General features: G+C 33.8%; 1 protein-coding gene across 1 annotated transcript; it reads right to left on the minus strand.

The window, feature by feature from the left end:
• Positions 1-6,229: 6,229 nt before the first annotated feature.
• On the minus strand, positions 6,230-10,639 carry LOC111623330 (DNA ligase 1-like). Its single transcript, XM_023365868.1, has 8 exons — positions 10,462-10,639; positions 8,405-8,543; positions 8,264-8,329; positions 7,576-7,726; positions 7,350-7,502; positions 7,063-7,248; positions 6,891-6,978; positions 6,230-6,589 (listed from the first exon to the last, which is right to left on the minus strand). Exons 1-8 carry the CDS (start codon positions 10,636-10,638, stop codon positions 6,230-6,232), a joined length of 1,320 nt encoding a protein of 439 aa, XP_023221636.1. The 5' UTR covers position 10,639.
• Positions 10,640-15,637: the final 4,998 nt, after the last annotated feature.

Consider the following 15,637-nt stretch of genomic DNA (forward strand, 5'->3'; position numbering starts at 1 on the left):
GATTTTGAATTGTTTTTGGAAGCTGGAAACTTTTAAATTGCTTCTGAGGCCACTTGCAATATTTTCTCTTCGGTCTAATGAACATAATGAGACTTTCTACCCCTTCAAAGAAAAAAAATAAAGGAAAATTTATTAAAAGTTGTACATTATAAATATTTATATGCGTGTTTTTCCCCTCCAGATCGAATTAAATAATATATTTCAGCCTATTTTCTGGGATAATTCAAGCAAGAAGAATTAATGTAGAAAATGTGAAAAATTCAATTACTTTATCAACAAAATTTATAACTCTATTAATAAACGGATATTTATATTTTTGGGAAGTCATTTAGCATAAAAATTACTTTTCCTTAACAACAAAAAAAATTATTTACAATTTATTAAAAGAAAGAGGAAAAATTCGTGGATTTAAGTAGAGGAAAAAAATGTATTTATTACTTATTTAATAATCTAAAACNGACCCCCGATTAACCGACACCTCGGTTAACCGACCGTCCTAGTCGGCAAATTTCAAATGTCCGCTAGTGATGTGGCGCTACAATATTTGGCTATGTCTTGGCTACTTTAATATTATTTTCACGTGTTTTAGCTGGCAACACTCATTCGACCATGAAAGGGAGCCAGTATTTAAACGAGGCTTAATTTTCTAATTTTTAACGATACAGTAGGACGATTATTATTTTAAAAAAATTTTTGTTAGACTTAACATCGATGAAAATTCAATGCGAAGTAGGTTAATAGCGATATACTAATATACTAATTACATGGGGTATAACAATATACTACACTAATAATGGATGTTTTCATACTTTTCGGTTATCCGACTTCTCAATTATCCGACCAACCCCTGTCCCCAATTGAGTCGGATAATCGAGGCTCTACTGTATTCAAATTATTATTTATTATAAATGCTTACCTATTTTAATGGACAGATGATTTTTTTTTTNATGATGTTCAAAACTATACGATTTATATCATTGACATACATTAAAACAGCTAAGATTTTGAAGCAGAATGTCATACAGAAATCCTCCAAAATATTTATTCTTTACAACTACAATACACTTGTTTTTTTTTTAAATTTAAAAATAATTGTTTAGAGTTTAATTGCGTTAAACAATGTTAAGACAATAAAAATTTGCCATTTATATTTAATTTTTCTCTTAATATTTCGCATTTTATCTTATAAATAACTGAAATTCCTCCTTTTTTAAATTCTCAGAATTTTTCTGGGAATTTATATGTTGCAATGTCTAAACATTTGATAATCTTATCAATCAAGAAAAAGTCTTTCTGACATTTCAATCTCTTTTAACAAATCCTCTTCATAAAATATGTATCAAATAAATCTAAATTGACATTTAAAAATATCTAAATATATTTTATACAGTTAATTTCTAATATGAATATTTATATAAATTGATTTATACGTACGATATACCGGGTGGTCGCAAGTACAGTAGACCACCCCTATAACACTGTTAATTATTACGTTTTATATGAATTCCGTGTTGTACGAGTCACTTAGATTTTACAAATACGTGAGCAGTTCACAGTCCAGCACACGTATTTGTAAAATCTAAGTGACTCGTACAACACGGAATTCATATAACACGGAATAATCAAAAGTGTTATAGGGAGGTCAACTGTATTCCCCTATTCAACGTTGTCTAGAGAGATATTTACCGGTCCAAATGCAATGAAATTTGGTAGGGTGGAATTCCAGACATGAGGAAAATTTCCGTGAAAAAGTTTTATTATCAAAACTCACCACTATGGCAATTTTGGCGCTTTGTATTTTAAACTATGTGGTTTTTGTTTGACGTGTTGTACATTTGGCAGTGTTGAAAGACCGTATTACAATGCATTTCAGAAGAGTCACAGAGGATCAATCACGATAAACCGTTGAACACACGGAAAATATTTTATAACAAAAGAAAATTACTACCGAAACTCTCCGTTGTGGTACTTTCAGCGCTGCAAGCAACGAAAAAGTAGTTTTATTTGTAAGATTATTAAAAAGTTTGAAGATATCTCATAAATTTAGCAGCCTTATAAAGAGGGATCTAAGTGTATATGAGAGGCATCACAGAGGATCAATTAAAATCGGCTGTTGAACACACTGTTCTCATTCGATCCTCAATGTAACATACCTGAAATCACTGCTCAGGTTTGATCTCTTCAGAAAGGGAACCATTGAGCAATATCTCTTGCACTGCTATAGCTTAAGTGCCTTGTAGAAATATAGCACTTTTGGGTGTTACTTGCAGTGCCAAAAGTGCCATAGTGTTTTCTTACATAAATGTCTTCGGTACGTTCTAAAAATTTACCGTATCAAATGTGATTTTCATGCAACTCTCAGTACAGTTGAATAGGGTTATTTTTAATAACAATCATCCAGTATATATATATATATATATAAAAACGGCAATATAAATAAAAACTACATTAAACAATCAATAAAAATTTTAATTTTACAAACCAGATATGAAGCAAATAGTGAGCCGTGAGTACAACAATATTGTGCATACATTCACGTAAACATACGAAAAATAAAATTAAAACTTGAGCATCTTAGAATTTTTTTTTCTTCTTCTTCTTTACAAGTCCTTTCTTTATTATTATTATTTCTTTTTCTTTAATAAAATAGTTATGATCTGAAAAAAAATCATAAAAATATAATTTTTTCTATAATTTATAATAGAAAATACATTAAAATTTCAATATTTTATTGCCTATATACTTTTATATCACAACTTAATGGACAGGAACAAGGGGGGAGATTCCTTTTAAGATAAACTGGCCTCTAAGGTGTTAGAAACGTAAAGAAAACCCTAAAAACTCCACGTGCCATCACTTGGAGAGACTCGAACACGCGACCGAACTCCCAGTATTTAGGGAATGGAACCAGTTGCCAATGGGAACGTTCCCTAAACACTGGGAATTCGTTCTGGTGTAAACATACTGTAGAGCCTCGATTATCCGACCCCCGATTAACCGACACCTCGGTTAACCGACCGTCCTAGTCGGCAAATTTCAAATGTCCGCTAGTGATGTGGCGCTACAATATTTGGCTATGTCTTGGCTACTTTAATATTATTTTCACGTGTTTTAGCTGGCAACACTCATTCGACCATGAAAGGGAGCCAGTATTTAAACGAGGCTTAATTTTCTAATTTTTAACGATACAGTAGGACGATTATTATTTTAAAAAAATTTTTGTTAGACTTAACATCGATGAAAATTCAATGCGAAGTAGGTTAATAGCGATATACTAATATACTAATTACATGGGGTATAACAATATACTACACTAATAATGGATGTTTTCATACTTTTCGGTTATCCGACTTCTCAATTATCCGACCAACCCCTGTCCCCAATTGAGTCGGATAATCGAGGCTCTACTGTATTCAAATTATTATTTATTATAAATGCTTACCTATTTTAATGGACAGATGATTTTTTTTTTNGTCGGAGTCGGAGGATTTTTTGACTACTCCGACTCTGACTCTGACTCCGACTCCGGCTAAAACTCCACGACTCCGACTCCGACTCCGACTTTTCCTTACCATCCGACTCGTCTCCGTTTCATATACATAACAAGTTGGTGAGTAAAAGGGAGTCGGAGTCGGAGGATTTTTTGACTACTCCGACTCTGACTCTGACTCCGACTCCGGCTAAAACTCCACGACTCCGACTCCGACTCCGACTTTTCCTTACCATCCGACTCGTCTCCGTTTCATATACATAACAAGTTGGTGAGTAAAAGGGAGTCGGAGTCGGAGGATTTTTTGACTACTCCGACTCTGACTCTGACTCCGACTCCGGCTAAAACTCCACGACTCCGACTCCGACTCCGACTTTTCCTTACCATCCGACTCGTCTCCGTTTCATATACATAACAAGTTGGTGAGTAAAAGGGAGTCGGAGTCGGAGGATTTTTTGACTACTCCGACTCTGACTCTGACTCCGACTCCGGCTAAAACTCCACGACTCCGACTCCGACTCCGACTTTTCCTTACCATCCGACTCGTCTCCGTTTCATATACATAACAAGTTGGTGAGTAAAAGGGAGTCGGAGTCGGAGGATTTTTTGACTACTCCGACTCTGACTCTGACTCCGACTCCGGCTAAAACTCCACGACTCCGACTCCGACTCCGACTTTTCCTTACCATCCGACTCGTCTCCGTTTCATATACATAACAAGTTGGTGAGTAAAAGGGAGTCGGAGTCGGAGGATTTTTTGACTACTCCGACTCTGACTCTGACTCCGACTCCGGCTAAAACTCCACGACTCCGACTCCGACTCCGACTTTTCCTTACCATCCGACTCGTCTCCGTTTCATATACATAACAAGTTGGTGAGTAAAAGGGAGTCGGAGTCGGAGGATTTTTTGACTACTCCGACTCTGACTCTGACTCCGACTCCGGCTAAAACTCCACGACTCCGACTCCGACTCCGACTTTTCCTTACCATCCGACTCGTCTCCGTTTCATATACATAACAAGTTGGTGAGTAAAAGGGAGTCGGAGTCGGAGGATTTTTTGACTACTCCGACTCTGACTCTGACTCCGACTCCGGCTAAAACTCCACGACTCCGACTCCGACTCCGACTTTTCCTTACCATCCGACTCGTCTCCGTTTCATATACATAACAAGTTGGTGAGTAAAAGGGAGTCGGAGTCGGAGGATTTTTTGACTACTCCGACTCTGACTCTGACTCCGACTCCGGCTAAAACTCCACGACTCCGACTCCGACTCCGACTTTTCCTTACCATCCGACTCGTCTCCGTTTCATATACATAACAAGTTGGTGAGTAAAAGGGAGTCGGAGTCGGAGGATTTTTTGACTACTCCGACTCTGACTCTGACTCCGACTCCGGCTAAAACTCCACGACTCCGACTCCGACTCCGACTTTTCCTTACCATCCGACTCGTCTCCGTTTCATATACATAACAAGTTGGTGAGTAAAAGGGAGTCGGAGTCGGAGGATTTTTTGACTACTCCGACTCTGACTCTGACTCCGACTCCGGCTAAAACTCCACGACTCCGACTCCGACTCCGACTTTTCCTTACCATCCGACTCGTCTCCGTTTCATATACATAACAAGTTGGTGAGTAAAAGGGAGTCGGAGTCGGAGGATTTTTTGACTACTCCGACTCTGACTCTGACTCCGACTCCGGCTAAAACTCCACGACTCCGACTCCGACTCCGACTTTTCCTTACCATCCGACTCGTCTCCGTTTCATATACATAACAAGTTGGTAAGTAAAAGGGAGTCGGAGTCGGAGGATTTTTTGACTACTCCGACTCCAACTCCGACTCCGGCTAAAACACCATAAGTCCACGACTCCGACTCCGACTCCGACTCCACAGCCCTGCTTAAATCTAAAAGTAAATTCATTATGAATTAATAAATGTATTTTATTAATCTTTCAACCTTTTCTGAGTCATTTAAAGAATTCCTTCGAGCGTAATATACAAAATGAATGCTCCATAAGTGGAATTTGTTAAATTTTCTACGCTTTCGGGATAATTTTATGCTAGAAAAATCAAAGTTTCAGTTGAAATGTTAAATTCACGAATTATCCGGATGAGAAAATTGCTTTGAAAATACATTAATTGAGGTAATTCGACGCTATTTTGAAGCGAAATTGTTAACTATTTCCACTTCTAGTTAAATATAATGAATTTAATTTATGAGATGTTCGGTTTATAAAGTTTATTTCATTAGAAACACAGTGTCACAGTTAAGTGTAGGCAATTTCTTAAGGTTTAATTTTAAATTCACTTATGAATAAATGAAATTTTATCTAGTGTTAACGTAGTAACATTCGCAGCTTTTCTAATAGAGTAAATGAAAACAATTAAAATGATTAATTCTTTATTTTTGGGACTCGAATCGAGATTTTTGTCACCTAATCCCGCTGATATTCCTTAACCAGGAACTGTAGAAAATCCAAATTTTGTCTAGATCCGGAAATAGCTATCACGAATATCAGAAACCGCAGATAATACGCATCTACTCTGTCAACATTTAGCAGTACATTTGACCTATGTTTAAATTTCATAAACGTTTTCTTATTTTTTCATTTAGCCTTTTCCTTTTCCTCTTTATTTATTTTTCTTTTTCTTTCCTTTTCTCCTTCCATTTCTCTTTTTCTTTTCTTTTTCTTTCTCCTTCTCTTTCTCTTTTTCTTTTTCCCTTTCCTATTATTTCCTTTACTTTTCTCCTTCCTTCCACATTTTCCCTTTCCCTTTCCCCTTTCTCTTTCTTTTTCCCTTTCCCTTCCCTTTCTTTTCTTTTTCCCTTTCCTTTCCCTTCTCTTTCCTTTTCCTTTTCTCTTTCCTTTCCCTTTCCTTTCTTTCCTTTTCCTTTTCTCTTTCCTTTCCCTTTCCTTTTTTTTCCCCTTTCCTTTCCCTTCTCTTTCCTTTTCCTTTTCTCTTTCCTTTCCCTTTCCTTTCTTTTTCTTTTTTCCCTTTCCTTTCCCTTCTCTTTCCTTTTCCTTTTCTCTTTCTTTTTATCTTCTTTTTCCTCTCTTTTTTCCCTTCCATTTGCCATTTTCCTTTCTTTCCCTTTCCCTTTTTCCCGAAGCCAAATTAATAAACAATACAGAAATGTCCGTTAATATCACATCCTCTTATAAATTGCTCTTTAAAATAGTCAAAATAAGCAATTTACAGCACAATTAACGAAAGAAAATTTATCTTTTTCTCTTAATATTGTCATCCTTAAAATCGTCTTTCAAATCAGAAAAAAAAAAATAATAATAATAATCTGCAGATATTTTCGCACAGCTTACGTTAAATTTATATTCCGTAGATTTAAAATTGCCTTATGGATCAAAATTACACCAAAAAAACTTCTTATTAAATTACATACCTCAACGAGATATCTTCCAAGATAGCACTTTCTGTAACGTTTGCGGACGGCCAACAAAATTAGATTAACCACTCTAATCCCTGGAATACTGTTTTAATGCGTTAAAAAAAATAAATTCTTATATTATTCTATCGATTTTTCTGTATATAGAATAATCACAGAAGATTCTTACTTGTACTCTTTATGAAACGTTGCACAAGCGATCAATCTGTGCTCGATCCCAACGTGTGAAGGTTGCAACGAGTATCTCTCCTGAGCAATTTTCGTTTCGTTCCTCCTATTTTCTACCATCTTCAGAAACTTTTGTAAACCTTTAAAGTATTCTTGCTTCTTATCTTCTTCTTCTTCTTCTCCATTGCTGAAAGCCAAGAAGAAAGCCATTTTTTCTCTCTCTTCCCCTCCGTTTTACCAGTCATCAACTATATCCAATTGGCAATCGATAAAAACGTTATCGCTCACCTGTCAGAATCAGAATCTAGCGAATCGCTGAAGATATTTGGAAATGGCATTTCTGTTCGGGTACATCTCTCTGTTTTGTTGCTGCTAGTAACAGAAGACACGAGACCATTTTTGTTTAACACGTCGACGTTACCTTCTTCGTTCTTCTGATCCCTGTTTGTATGGATTTCCTTTTTAAGATTCCATTTCGTTATAATAAAACTCTATATTTAAAGATAAATCTCACCTAAATATCCAAGATTTCTCTTCGTTACCATTAGGGAAACATCCCGAATTGTTACACTCTTCTTCTGAAGTGTGTTCTGGAATGGTTGAATTCTCTCGACTTGTATTAGCTTCGTCTCCGTTCTTTTTTTCAATAGGATTATTGTTAATTTCTATAGAATATAAAGAATTTATATACTAAAATATCCTACGAATTTTCGTGAAATTAGTTGAAAAGTTTCTTCCAATTCTATTCTTTTTACACGGCTTTTTCCCTTTAAAGAATAAGACGAAAGGAATGAAATATAGCAGTAAAATATATTCTATTTCTGTTGTTTTATATAAATATATATAAAATAAAACTTGGAAAAGAAAGATATGTAACTGAACATGAAAGAAAAATAAGAAAAATTGGAGTTTTTGGCCGTGTTACATACGTTTATCCCAACAAATGGAGCGATAATTCTGTCACCTTATACAAACATTTCTATTTAAATTGGTCGTTCCGAAAATAAAACTACAAGAAAGTAAACAGATCGAACTGAAATGAATTCTATTCATATAATTTCAATAGTATATATGTCACTCACAACGTCAAAACTACACGAAAGAAATCCATATAAAAGAGAACAGAAGGACGAGTTTAAAAAACAACACCATTTATTCTTACTTTAAAACTGTTTTTAATTATATAAATTTAATAAACTTACCTCCAAGAGAATCTCTTGAACCGCTTTGAATACTCGCTACACGATTCTCCCATTCTTTTAATATTTCTAGAAATATTTTCTTAGTTAATCACACCAAGTTTCATGCCAAAAAAACAACAAATTGTTGGAAAAAAAACTCACCTGACGTGTCTCGAATGAGAAGTAAGGTCTTTGCTCCTTCCAGACAGACTCTTCTATATAATTCTTCTGCAGTTTGCTCGGATAAACATACGTTATAAAGTGCAACAACAGCGTGCAATAAATCAGAAGGAGAAAGAACCTGTATTGTAGAAATTTCTCTTGTATATTGTTTATTAAGGATTAATATAAATCAATAAGTTATTCCATATTCAATGCATTAAAATCTATATACTACATTTGATCAGCATCTCTCTCTCTCTCTCTCTCTATAATCTAGATTTCTCTATAATTATTTCTTCCCTAAAATATCTCACGATATTATATTATAGAGCCCTTATATATAATAAAGAATATATCATTACAATTTTTTAACTACAATTGTCATTAAGAAATAAGAATGTATCTTTTATCTTTCTCCTCATCAAAGATGCTGGAGAGCATCTTTACAACTCTCCTCCAACTTATCTTAATCTAGTGAAAGACAACTAGGAAGTATTTTCTTATTATTTTTTCTTCATTTATTAGTTAAAAATATGTCAGGAATCTTTAAATCTTAATAATAAAGGGCTTAAATGTGATCGATTATGAATCTAATGGGATTCTTACGTTGTTAACGTAATGAGAAAACGTGGGTAATTTAAATGCGATACGTTAAAATTGAGAGAGAAATGTCACATTTTATTTATAACTTGATAGGATGATGTTCTATATTTATTTAACATAACATTTAAAATTTTCATATCTATCTCATCACTCATCTTTCTCTCTCTCTCTCTAATCACCCTCCTACAGCAGTTAGATAATTAAGAAGTTATGCTATGTTTTAAAGCTATTTTCTTTTTAAAATTATTCAAATTTCGTATATAAAATGAGTAAATTACACTGGATAATGGATAAATTAACATTGACAGGGTTTAATTCCATTGATCGTTTATATACTGACAAAGAAAAATTGAGAAGCAATTCAGATTTAGAACGATTTTCTTTAAGCAATTAGCATGTTAGACTATTTAAAGATCGTTTATCTCTTACTAAATCATCATTTATCTTCTATTTTCTATAGAATACGATCGTATTTTAGTGTGTCCTGTATAGTAACAATAATTTCGATTTCGTACCCATTAAGATAAATTGAGAGAAGAAGAAAGTTTAGCCTCTGTTATCAGTTAAAAGTGTCTTTTTATCGCTTTATATCGAAAATTTCTCACTAAAATACTTCAGAAAAAGAGAAATTACAGATAAAAGAAACACTTTTTACTGTTTCTTTACAGAACATTAACTGATGAGATTTATCTTCTTTGAAGAATTCTGTTACACTGTTAATATTTATCTCTTTTTAACACGTAATTTTAAATAATTCCTCATAAAAATGTATATTATAAAGCCCGCAGAAACCACTCCTAACATTATAAATCATGTTGTAAGTATAATAAAACATATGTGACTGAACAGGAGACGTATCTTACGTATCTTCATCTATCTTGTCAGCTTCCACGCTTCTTACTTTCTGCTTGTTTAACAAACCAACGAACAATTTGTCAAGAAAAGTTTAAGAAACACGTTAAAGACAGTTTATTTTTACTTATAGATCCTTTTAAAAGATCATTATTTTAAGGATAAACTTACTAAAGATTCTCCCAGTTACTGTGATGATAAAATATCCCAAAATTCGGCATTTGTTCACATACAAATCGGCATAGAATAAACGAGTATCATCGATTTTTCATCAATCTTATATTAACAACCCTTCACTACTTTATATATTTATAATAATATAGACACTACAACTCAGTATAATTTAGATAGGAAGCTCAACAATACGTTTAAGTATACACGTTTGATAATCTACAAGATAAAAATATAATTAAATTACCTTATAAAAGAGGGGTGCAGAAAGAAAACAATACCCTCCTTCATTTAAAAAAGAAACCATCCTTATAAGAAAGGTGCATACCCCTTAAATTACATCACACTTATTATACTTAAAGAGGAGTAACGTTATAGTGTTTAACTCTTCCTGTTCTTACAAAACTTTTATGACAAGGAAATTAACTCACCTGTTCGGAATTGTATCCCCCTAAGTTTAACCTATTCCACTCTTCTGTATTGGCAAGACGTGTTGTTTTATCCCCTCTAACGAATTTACCAAATTCTACAGTGACAGGTAATGCAGTCACTACCTTTCCTTTCTTGGTTTTGAACCGAATTCGATCTGACACGGATACAGACAGCATTTTAGTTGTATGTGCAGTCCGATCTGCTCTACCAGACCCTTTTGCAACTATCTACAACCCGTTTGTCGCCATCTGGTGAGACTACAAGCCAATTATAAACACACACACTCAACTGGTTTTCAGTGTTTATATAGACTAAATGTATGGTGATTTTCTTTCAGTCGTTTTTTTTTCTTTATTTATTTTATTTTACACACCACGTTTCATCAATTATTAAAGAGAAATTTACAGTTTATATTAAAGAAATTATTACCTTTTTTTATAAATTAATATTAATTCTATATAAAATTCATTCGTCGGTTTACATCTTAGCATCTTCATCTTCTTTATCTTCACGTCAGTTTCTTCTTCTTCTTAGAATCAATTGAACTATATAATACAATAGTGGGTTTCACAACATTTATACAATGTTAGTTAAAATTACAAGAGCTTCTGGAATTTATTTTGTCGGTGTTTATCGATCAGATAATAGAGAAATTCCCTACAGGTTAAGAGGAGGAGTAAGGATGAAGGAGGAAAAATTTGGAGAGTCAACACTAAAAGGAGTCAAAACATCACTTTTCAATTTAAAACTATGTAAGAAGAAAGACTCTTTTTTCTTTATTTTCTTTTAACTTTAAATCCTTAATCCTTAAGGGTTTTTTTTAGCTTAAGCTTTAAATTTATTACATCCTCTTCTGATTTATTTTCCTTTGTTTGTTTCCTCATCTGTCTAATAAAATCGAGATGAGACTTTTCAATAAAATTAGAAGATAATCGAGTATATATTATAATAATTACTGTATTTTTTAAATAAAATATTAACTTATTTACACAATAAAAACAACCCTATTACTTGATCTTGCTTCTGAGGCCTGAGAGAAATTTATATAACGAAGTCTTCTGTAGTTAAAACAGAGCTTTGTGCAATCAACCGTATTATTAACTATTATTTCTTTCCTCCCTCTTTATCTTGGGATCAAATTTCTTCGATTTCTTTGATAAGTTTAGCAAAACACGAAACGGGGGACGAGAAATCAAGAATGTTTCATTGAGAATAAATGGACAATACACTTCACACTTTGATCTTTTTCTATGTCTTGTAATCCACTTATCATCATTTTCTATGTCTTGTAATCCACTTATCATCATTTTCTATGTCTTGTAATCTACTTATCATCATTTTCTACAAGTTAATCTACTTATCATCACTTCGTATTGTTACAAAAGGGATGATAATTATTCTTCATCGCTTATCCTCTCTTCTCTGCGTGTTTTTGTTTGCGTGTCGAAGATCATTTAATACGAATTCTAAGGGAGAAAAAAACAATTATTTTGCACCAAATTCTTTAGAAAAATCGTAAATATTACAGAATTTATACATTAAATTTTGTTAATTATCATTTTTAGGCATAGATATTTAATACTTTACCTAAAACTCTGTGCTTTTGGAGGCCTTAAATATACACCTGTCCACATTCTAGCACGTATATTTCCAGGTATATTTTCTTCTTTTACTAATTACATGCTGCTACAGAAATTTAGAAAGATAGAATTAAATTTCATTTATTTTTTAGGGGTATAATATACTCAAGAGTCTAGACTGAAGAAAGGAACAGAGAGAGGGATGAGGAAGAGGAGGGAGGATAGTAAGCAGATAGGATGAATAATGTGTTTTCTATGAAAGGAAAGTATTGTAAAGTATTAATAATATAAAAACTTTTTTAATAAAATAGCATAACAGATGGCGCCACACACAACTGCCTTCCCTCTGTGTATGGGTATGTAGGTGTGTACTGTATGTGTTGGCATGTATTTTGTTTAATATCTCAAGATAGGATAAAGATTAAGATACGAAATTTGGCATGATAGCTTGTATACGAGGGTCATTGATGCTATTAAATTTTGGTGGTTAAAGGTCGAAGGGATGGAGAGATAGAAGGGAGTCACTTAATAATGATTTTACTCGTTATTAGCATTTACAATTGTTTATGAAACTCGTCTCGCTCCTTAAAATTAAACTTTTTGTTATTTGTTGATGATTAAAAATATAAGTTTTTTAATACGATATCATAACAGATGGCACCACCAAATGTTGCCAGGAAAGTTAAACAACTTGTTGCTGGATTTTTTTCAAGATGAATCAGTCTAGGCATTTCTTTGATTCTTCTTTNGCTACACGCAATTTTATTTATTGTGATTAATAATGTAAAAGTTATTTTTTAAATAAAATCTAATAACAGCCGGAAAAGTAACGCTGGATTTAAAAATTTACTCACTTCTTTATATACAGGCAGGTAGGCCGGAGCTGTAAGCGTACCAGGCAGTCGCCTAAGGAGCAAAAATTTAGAGGCACCTCGGACAGCTTCAATTGAAGGGCGCCAAAAATCTACCTAGGGCACCGAACTCTCCTGGTCTTGCCCCGTATAAAGGCATCTCTCGCTTAACTTCAGTTTATCATAATCATACCTCTTCAGTCTATTTGTTATTAGTCTTATTACTGAATGTACATAGCATGTAATTTAGAAAATATGTGAACTAAATTTTGGGCAGGATAACACTATCGCTTACGCAGAGAGCATTCTGTTATTGGTAACAGAAAATTCGAGAGCAGAGCTCGTACGAAAAGGTAATAACATCCCGCATACCATTGTTAAGTGTGAGAGACAATTCCAATTGGATTTTAACCCTGACAAGACTCAACGTATTGTGTTTACAAGCACGAGAAAATCTCATTTATATTCTACAATTTCCACTATCAAAATGACAGACAAATACTTAGGGGTGGCATTTATTTACATGCTAAATTGGATCGAGCATGTTAACTACGTCTCGAAGCACGCGGGAGTAATCTTTCAAATTCATTCCCGATTTGAAAAAAAACATGGGACCCTAGGTCTAACTACCATGAATATAATATATGATCATATCTTCATACCAATTATCACCTGTATTTGTGGAGTCTGGGAAGATTCTGCTATGAAAGCCTACCATCTCTGCAAACTCCGCTCTGCCAAAGTATGCCGCTGCTCTTCGTTGCAAAAGTCTACAATTTACAGACTACAAATCATATATAAAAAGTCATCATCGAATTCACAATACAGCAAGCTCTGGAACTTTCGTAAGAGGATAATCATCCATAGCAGCATAAGTGATACTGTATTACTGCCGAAGACTATGAAATGATAATTCCATACAGAACTCTATAAAAGAAGCAATAATAGGATATATTTAAGCATTATTTTTTAAGCCCCTAATCTATTGTACTCATTGTTTTTAATATTCCACTATTCTACTACGTTGGTTGTTTAAGACTTATTATATCTGAGACCGAAGAATTGAAACCAGAAACTAACAATATATTTTTAAATTTAAACATTATAATATACAGAATTTAATCTCTTGTTACATTAAATACAACGGATTAAAACTACTTTATACAATTGATATCCATTCTTCAGCCAACTCTTATTATGTCTTCGAGAAAGAGCGATTTGTGAGTATTGTCCATTCATTATACATTGTCTTTATTGCATTATTCGCCGTACAATTGATAATCATTCCTTACTTCAGAGGATATTAAGACCAAAGCTAGATTAGTTTTAAATCCCAACGAGGGAAGGAACACGTTCGGAGTTCTAGACGAGACGACCACTCTCGAATACGGCCAAGTATTTATACAATACGCGAAAGATATCGCGAGACAAGAAATTACTACAGAAACAGTAATTAAAACAGGTAGAAGTATCGTTTCTATAGATTAAGTATAATCGAAATTGTCATTGTAATTATATTATGATATTTCGGGTCGAGTGTTGGTGACAAAAAAATCCACGCACTCAATCGGGTGATATTCGAATTTTAGAAGCCATCGATGTCCCCGCTTTACATCACATTGTGGATTGTATAGTGTTTCCGCGGAAAGGGAAACGACCTCATCTCCACGAAGACAAACAGTCGAGCGTCATATTCGATGTAAGCAATTAAATGCAATTTATTTTAATTTTCAGTGAAAGTAATTTCAAATTCCTTATTTCGTAGATACATGCCACAACCGAAATGTTGAAAGAATACATTAAAAATGCTCAGATTGGTTTAATCGGAAGCCCCCACTTGGCAATTTCAGATAAATTTGGTATACATACTCCAATCTGCAAAGAGATTGCTCGAAAATTCTCTCTGGCATTAGATTATGCAAAGACTGGTTATATAGAATCCCTAGCAAGCGTATGCCAATTAAATTAATTCTCGAAAGATTTATAAATCTAATAAAATTATATTACCAACTCTAACAATGATCATTCGATATTTCAGATTAATCCTGACTTAATTTATCCCGGTTGGAAAGAGTACGAAGAATCTGCACGAATTTCCAGACAAAACTATAATCATTTTCTTCAAGTTTTGATGCAGAGATATGGTGTATACAAACGGAAACTGAGCCAATTTCTGGCGCATTTCGCAGACTTCGCGAAAGACATTCCCAAAGACACGATGCTTTCGATACCGAAAAGCTGGTCGTTCGGTCCGTAGAAACATTGCAGAAGCGATTTAGAAACGAATTTCATCAGGAATTGGGAATTTCAGCAGATACCGAAAAGATAGATCCCAGCATACTGGATGATACATTGAAGAAAGCATTGGTATGGTACGTTGTTACATACAATAGCATACAGATTAATTGGTCACTGGATGAGCAGAAACGAAGAATTCGAGCCAGAAAACAATCTTTGGCTGTTAGAATACTTTCCCTGTATTTTACAGAATTATAAGAGAAGCGGGTGATGCAGAATCAAATGTAAAGAAAGGCAGCATTGCTAATTTATGCTTGGACTTTTTAAAATATATCAGAAATAACTCTTCTCTTCCAAAAAATGTAGCTTGGATCTCTTCTTATGCCGAAGACACGTACAATGTTAAAGCCGCAACTACTATAAAACTTGTGAGATAAAATAAATTGTGTACTAAAATACAAATTTTAAAGAAATTTTCTTACTTGACCTCCCAGTAATTTCTACCA

Source organism: Centruroides sculpturatus, unplaced genomic scaffold, assembly GCF_000671375.1.
Source record: "Centruroides sculpturatus isolate CEXI.00-Female unplaced genomic scaffold, Cexi_2.0 scaffold84, whole genome shotgun sequence".
NCBI classification, from domain to species: domain Eukaryota; kingdom Metazoa; phylum Arthropoda; class Arachnida; order Scorpiones; family Buthidae; genus Centruroides; species Centruroides sculpturatus.

Coding starts and splice junctions, on each gene's coding strand:
- LOC111623330 (XM_023365868.1), bottom strand. CDS start 10,638: ATGCTGTCTGTATCCGTGTCAGATCGAATTCGGTTCAAAACCAAGAAA. Junction 6,979..7,062: donor ACGTTTCATAAAGAGTACAA/GTAAGAATCTTC, acceptor GCATTAAAACAG/TATTCCAGGGATTAGAGTGG. Junction 6,590..6,890: donor TTGGAAGATATCTCGTTGAG/GTATGTAATTTA, acceptor TTCGGGAAAAAG/GGAAAGGGAAAGAAAGGAAA.